The sequence below is a fragment of the Eleginops maclovinus genome, chromosome 9, assembly GCF_036324505.1.
Source record: "Eleginops maclovinus isolate JMC-PN-2008 ecotype Puerto Natales chromosome 9, JC_Emac_rtc_rv5, whole genome shotgun sequence".
Classification (NCBI taxonomy): domain Eukaryota; kingdom Metazoa; phylum Chordata; class Actinopteri; order Perciformes; family Eleginopidae; genus Eleginops; species Eleginops maclovinus.
In genome coordinates, this window is record NC_086357.1 from 2330013 (window position 1) to 2337818 (window position 7806).

General features: G+C 37.5%; 1 protein-coding gene across 1 annotated transcript; it reads left to right on the top strand.

Moving 5' to 3' along the window:
- The first annotated feature begins 1466 nt into the window (after nt 1-1466).
- Nucleotides 1467-7044, top strand: LOC134869208 (claudin-18-like). The gene is given in 6 exon segments (XM_063890678.1): nt 1467-1829; nt 4239-4403; nt 4491-4590; nt 4592-4630; nt 5842-5955; nt 6699-7044. Coding segments are annotated over 6 exon segments (777 nt in total). The 5' UTR covers nt 1467-1609; the 3' UTR covers nt 6838-7044.
- Nucleotides 7045-7806: the final 762 nt, after the last annotated feature.

Here is a 7806-nt window from a genome sequence, read left to right on the forward strand (position 1 = left end):
ATGACTAAATAAGTATCAATCAAAGACACAATTATTCATAATTTATTTATCATAGGAATTTATTAAAGGTATATTTTGATATTTTGGGAAATATGCTGAGGTCACATATCTGTGACCGATAACTATAGGGCTACAGCTAGCAGGTGGTTAGCTTATCATGGCAAAAATAATGGACACAGGGTAAACGAATTTCAAATTTCTTACAACCTGCCTGTCAGCTGTTCTGAAGTTTACATGCATGTTTTATCTTATATGTTTAAAAGCCAAAACCAAAGCAATATACAAAATAATTTGCTGTGAATTAGCCATGCCAGACAACCAACACAACGGGCACAAACAACAAATACCTGCGCACGCAACCCGCCATTAAATGTGATAATGTCATAAAATGTGAATTGCTTTTTCTACACTTCATTTTTTGTGCAGCTTAAACTGTTGAGATATAAAGTGTTAATATATGAGGTTCATAGATGCTAGTGGAGGATTTTGTTACAGTTCATTTATACAGAATCAAGCTAACCATGTTTGCTTTTCAGTGCTTGGTGTAGCATTACATTTATAAGTCTATAGCAGACGTACTGTGTATGAGAGTAATAAATCCAGTTCTAGAGCCATTTGCAGTTTGATTTGTCTGCTGTAGAAAAATGGAGGTTCAACGTAATAGACCTGGGATATGAAGTGCTCATTTTAAACTAACAAAACACAAGAACTGTTTATTTCAGGTAATTATGAAAACATAGATTAATATTCTATTTTTTTTTTTTTTTTGTATTTGCATTTTAGGAAATTATTCACAAAGCATACATAACAAAATAAACACATCTAGGTACATTAATTAACTACCTAACAAGATTAATATTCTATTTATAGGTCCCCACAAACTCAGTGTTTTATTGCTTCGTCACATTGTGTAGGAGTGGTTTTATCAGATTAGTTTTGCAAGAAAACATTGAAACACAACCACGAGTGCATGATCACATTTTTATTCAATTGCTGAATGCTGATTGGTGCACAGAAATGGGTGACACCTACATTTCCCTACTGATTTAAAACAATTACAACAACAACAACAACAAGTACAATTCACTAAAACTGAAGTAACTTTGAACAAAAATTGTGTGTTCATGTAGAACCCTACCGTTCATAGTGAGAAGCTAAATAAAATAGTTCTTCAGGGCTTTTGAACTTGATGCCTTGAATTCAAAACAGCTTCACCCAACAACAGTTGGACATGTTAATATAAATCTGCCAACAGTACACACCAGCAGCAACACTCATTAAAATCTGAGGCCAGGAACTGAATTTGAGGTTTTTCTCAAACACTATTTTCATTTAAAAACATTAAAGTGACTTTATACAGAACCACAACATGTTGACTCTTTACCAATCAAATTTAGGAACCCATATTAATCATATTTCACTAATACACTCCACCCAGCTCCTTCTGTACATGACTGGGCCGTGTGTAAACACGCAGGGTCATTGGTGAAGTCCTTCTTGACTCTACACCTGCCAATATCATATTCAAACACACAGCCACAGCGCTGAGGACAGGCCTTTAGCTTTTGAATTTTGAGTGTTTCATTTTCCCTCCACCAGCAGAAGAACCATGGCAGCAACTCTCTGTCAGGTCATGGGCTTCATCCTGAGTCTGTTAGGGTTGGCGGGGATAATAGCAGCGACAGGGATGGACCAGTGGGCGACCGAAGACCTCTACGACAACATTGTGACGGCCGTCTTCTCATACTCGGGCTTGTGGAATTCCTGTGTCCGGCAGAGCTCCGGATTCACAGAGTGCCGACCATATTTCACCATTCTGGGATTGCCAGGTACTCTTTCATTTTGTCAAAAGCAGCACAAGTAAGTACTTTATAAGGTCACCCAAAAAAAAGTATGTTTTTTAGAATGCCAAAAATCAACTATAACCACACCTACAGATTATAAAACAAACAGGTCACTGTGGCTGCATTATGTCCAATCACACATATCAACTTTATAATAGTATATTGGATACGAATTAGGGGAGGGGAGGGGAAAAAAAGTAAGTTCAATTTCAATTTGTTATTGGTAAAAAATGAAATACAATGAGAGTAATGGTATATTTAACTAGATGGGCCTACGCCAAGATCCTTTCCCTGAGCAGTGTGGGATAAGGTAAAGGTAACTAAACTAAATTATAAAAATACTTTGATGCAAGTGAAAGTCCTGCATTCAAAATGTTTGTAAAAGTACAACAATTATTCTAATGAAATTGTACCAAAATGAAACTGACTTGTTATATGTATGGCTCATTTCATAAACAATGTATGTATATTAAATGACTAGATTATGACTTTTGTTGAATTGGTGGAGCTAATTCGGAAACCTTGGTACACTGCTGCTAAATATAATTATATTTCAATCTTTGTTCATAAATTGGTACGTATTTTGTATGAGCTAATAATGTGAAGCTAAATAAACGAAATTTACAAAGTACAATATTGGCTTCCAAATTGTAAATGAGTATACATAAAGTACTACATGTAAAGTATAACATAAGATTACATGAAAAACTCAGGCTAAGTACATGTACCTCAAAATTGTACTTAAGTACAGAACTCGAGTAAATGTACATTTCCATTCTGCTCTTCCATGCTCTGTGCATCCTTGGACCAAGCTGTCAGAAAACCAGGCTAGCAGTTTAACAGTGTGCTAGAACAGACAAACAAACCAAACTTAAAACACGACTTCCTTGGCAGATGTAACATTGTCAGTTCAGTTTTCTCTTAAAATGATGGGAGAATGCTAATGAAAGGTCAAACCGCACCTTTTGTTTCTAAGGGGAGGAAATTGTCTTTGCTTCTGTTTCCTGAAACTCAGACAAAGACTCCTGAAAATTGGGTAAACATCTGATAAGAATGGTTCCTTGTTGAATCATACATAAAGATAAGCAGCCGCTCAGGCGCTGCCATTTCATGACTCTGTGACATCGCTGGCTACTCTGTTTGAGCGGGACATCTAAAATGGCGACCTCGATGATTCAGTTAATAGGATTCATGTTGTCCGGGCTCGGGCAATTCTTAATATCAGCTGCAACAGCAATGGACATGTGGGGCCTGCAGGATCGATCTTTTACAGTTGTAACCAACATTTACACATACTCCGGCTTATGGAACACGTGTGTGGGGACAGCATACGGTACCACACAGTGCAGGCCTTATTTTACCATACTAGGACTGCCAGGTAAGAGAATTACACTCAGAGAGAAAAAGACATGCACCAAACATTGCTCCACATGTTGGATTAAGGAGGATATTTTCAAAGGACCCTGGGAAGGTACTTTAGAATATTCGGGAGGTTTTAGGGCAGATTTTCTACATTTCCCTGCTGCATGAAAATGCAGCGGACTGCAGAAAAGATGGTGTTTCTCTGGAATCAAATGGAAATTTGATGAGACATCTAAAGCTTAGCTGAGCAAGCACAAGCTTTAGCGGAGTGTCACACAATGTAAAGTACATTTCCAACACTCTGTGCTTAACAGCTGAATGTAGTGTAGAGCACATTGTACATAAGGTCTTAAAGGCTTAAGGCTGGAATAATACAGGTACAATATCTCAGAGGATTGAAAGATGGCATTTTGGGTCAAATCGTTTTAATACATGGTGTCTTGATTGATATAGAGTTTTAATTTTAATATTACCATTGCTGGAAAAAAAGCAACAGCATTTTACTTTCATTCTTTTTTACTTTTCTAAAAATGAGTTTTGAGTGTCTTTTAAAGTATAGTCTTGATATACTTCAGCTTCAGGAAACGTTTGATTGTTCAGTGCTTTAAAAGGATGAGAAGTGCTGTGTTATTTTATATTTTATTTAAAGTTTTATCGATTTTGATAGACAAATGCGTAAAAGCATTTTCAGGTGTAGCTGGTCAATACTAGCTATTTTAACGTTATATCCTGTTCGGCATTTTCTGGGGTAAAATGCATCTTTATTCATTTATTGATCCAACTTTATTTGCGTGAAAACATCTTATACCTGCAAACTAATTAATAAATTAATAATTAATAAAGGTTCATCTTTCTTTCTTTCTAATTATAACTTCCAAATAGATTTAATGAAGTAAAAATATTTTCCTCTGAAATAAAGCAGAGCTGAAGCACATTCATTTCAAGTAACGCCCTACATTGACATCTTGCATATTTATTCTAAGAGTTAATACTGTGTTGAAATTGTTCTGAGTGTTGTACTCTGGCTTTCAGCTCTGCTCCAGGCCGTGCGGGCCCTGATGATTGTTGGAATCGTTCTTGGAGCCATCGGCGTCGTCATCGCCATATTTGCCCTGAAGTGCTTGAAAATGGGGAACATGGAGGACAGTATCAAAGCCACAATGACTCTGACGGCTGGGATCATGATCATTCTCGCAGGTGCGGTAATGGTCACACAGATGAATACTCCTGTTCTCCCAGTGGAACCATTCTGCATTCATCCCATCGTTTGCTCTTCATTTTCAGGTGTGTGTGGCATTGCTGGGGTGTCGGCCTTCGCTAACTTGATCGTGCAAAGTTTCCGGTTCACGACATATGCCGATGGCGGCTACAGCATGTATGGAGGGGGGGGGTGTTGGTGGACTTACAGGAACTCTGACTCCAAGGTAAAAATAAATAACAATGCTTTTTTATCTGCTACAATGCTTTGTTCAACTTCATGGATAGAATTCTCAATAGCATGTCATTTTTTTTTATTACATAAATTGGGTAACGTTTGTAAGTTAATGTAAACAGACACGTGAATTCAAACATATCTAATTGGTTAGGCTTAGGAAAATTTCATGGTATAGGCAAGGCAAGGCAAGTTTATTTATATAGCACCTTTCACACAAGGCAATCCAAAGTGCTTTACAAAATAAAATAAAAAACATTGAGAAGCAAATGCAGCAGAAACACATTATATTATGGCATTTAAAAACAGACATTAAAAAGCAAAGATAATAAGATAAACACAACAGGTATAAAATACATGATTAAAAGCCACACTGCAGTGTGACATATGAACAGCTCAATCAAAAGCAGCGGCAAAAAGATACGTTTTCAGTCTTGATTTAAAAATAGTAAGAGTTGTAGAAGACCTACAGGATTCTGGGAGTTTATTCCAGATACTGGTGGCATACAAGCTAAATGATGCTTCTCAATGTATGTTCTGACTCTTGGGACAGAGAGCAGACCTGTCCCAGAAGACCTGAGACTCCTGGATGGTTGATAATTTAGCAGGAGATCTGAAATGTATTTTGGGCCTAAACCATGTAATGCTTTAAAAACCAGCAGCAGTACTTTAAAATCAATTCTCTGACAGACAGGAAGCAAGTGTAAAGACCTCAGAACTGGACCGATGTGATCCACTCCCAAGGTTTAGGTTTCAATTACAACTTTACTTAAGTACTTAATATTGTTGCACCGTGAAATGACTTACAAAAAGCTAAACACATCTAAGTGATAACCATTGGTGGATATTGATTTAAATGCTGTCCTAAGATACAAATGTAATATATAAGAATGTTCCCATTCTGCTACTTTATACTTGTACTCCACTACGAGTCAGAGACTATATTTTTTAACTTTGGTAACTTTAAGTAGTCAGTTAAATCAGTAGTCAGTAAAGCACTTTTTGTCTTTAATGTACATTTTGAGGGGCGGTCTCTACATTGCGACACAGTGTTTATACACTCTGGAACGACTACATTGAATTAAATATCAAATTACTTACAAAAACTTACTGAAATGACTACTGGAATTAGTGTGTTATTCTTACAGTACTTGGTGAAACCAGTCTGTTTTGTCAGGTTTTACTAACCATGTCTTCCTACAGGTACACTTTTGGCCCTGCTCTTTTCGTGGGCTGGATCGGCGGGGCTGTCCTGTTCATCGGAGGCATCATGTTGTGTCTGGCCTGCCGTGGAATGTCTTCAGAGGCAACCCAACGGTACGTTTCGTTATCTATGACCTTTTCTGATCATTAACACGACCAGTGAGGGAAACTTTGTCACAAGTCCTCTGTAAAGCGACAGTGAGGAGTAATCTGCTAAACACAGCAGAGTTCCTTCAGAAGTGTCCAGTCAGCAGAACCAGCGCAGATTGAAGGTTGACTGCTGTTAAATGAAGTCCTGGCTCCTGACAAAGCTGAACAACAATGTAAAGCACCTCTGGATAAGTTCTGTTGTGGTGTGGGGCAGTAAAAAAAATCCCTGTTCCTTTCAAAGTTAAGGACACAACTCAGCAAAATGTAAATGCACTCACCTAGTGTGTGTGTGTGTGTGTGTGTGTGTGTGTGTGTGTGTGTGTGTGTGTGTGTGTGTGTGTGTGTGTGTGTGTGTGTGTGTGTGTGTGTGTGTGTGTGTTTGTGTGTGTGTGTGTGTGTGTGTGTGTGTGTGTGTGTGTGTGTGTGTGTGTGTGTGTGTGTGTGTGTGTGTGTTTTTCTCTGCATATTTAAACCAGAGTTACAAATGCTTACGAGGCTGCTTCTAAAACAATACACAGACATCCATATTCTTGTCCTGGTCACACCTTTCTTCTACATATGTTTTTAATCCAATTGTTTCTATTTTAATATCCCAACACGGGATAGAGACTGATGAGGACGGGTCAAATGATGTCAGAATTCACTGCTGCAGCTACACTTCCTGTTTGTCTTTATTTAAAGGAGTTTGTTTTTCCGATGTTCTTCAGGTATGATGGGATGGCCTACAAAGCGGCCTCTCACCACACGATCTACAAGTCTGACACCAGACCCCGTCCAGCCTTCAACGACTCGTACAAGGCTCACAGCGTGGATGGGAGGTCCAACCAGAGATTTGACTACGTGTAAAATCTTACCCTCTCATAGATATACCTTTCCTTCACGTTCTGCTGCTCTGTCGTGCTGTTTCTGTTTAGATTTCTCTTCTTTAATCTGGCTTAACATTTGAGATGTGTTTTTTATTATGTTTTTTTCAACAGTGTCCTAAAAATGTAATTCTGGTTTGTGATTTGTATTTGCATATTTGTGTGTCTAATAATAAAAATCTAAATGTGATTCTTTTTTTGTGCAATAAAAAATTTATCCACAATATAAAATTCAATAAAACAAAATAATAATAAAATAAATAGATTCAAACATATATGTAAAAAAATACAATACATAAAAAGACCTTTAAGAGGCCCTATTCTGCTTTTTGGGGTTTTCCTGTAGTGTGTTCAAAAGGTTTTAGTGCATGTAAATGGTCTTCAAAGGCTAAAATCCTTGTGTTCCCTCCAGAGGGAGTTTTTATTCCACACTAACCCCCCCCCCCCAACCCCCGTCTGAAACGCGTTTATAGGACTCCTTTGTTTTCTTCCATAGTGACATCACTATGTAGAATTGCCCTTCTATTGGCTAGCGCACCAACACATTGTATGTGATAGGCTAGGGGGCGAGACCACTCTAAGCGGTTGAACATTCACAACAGATTGGCCAGCTAACCAATCAGAGCAGATGATAATATATAAGCAAAACATATTTACAATGATTGTTCTAGTAGCAAATTAAATAATTTAAACAGAAACGATATAACGCTAATTTAAAATAAGTGGAAAACATTTCTTTCACACAAGAAAAAAAGGTAGGAGAAAATAAAATGACATCCACTTCTAATTATTAAAGTCATTCAACAGCATCAAAATCTGAACAAATATTGATTATTGTGTTGTTGTTTATCCTATTAGTGTTATCAATAGAAAAATACATGTCATCAGTTTATCCATGCTGCTTACCTGCTATCTACAGGCCTGCAGCAAAGTAATTGTTGGTGTTTTCAGG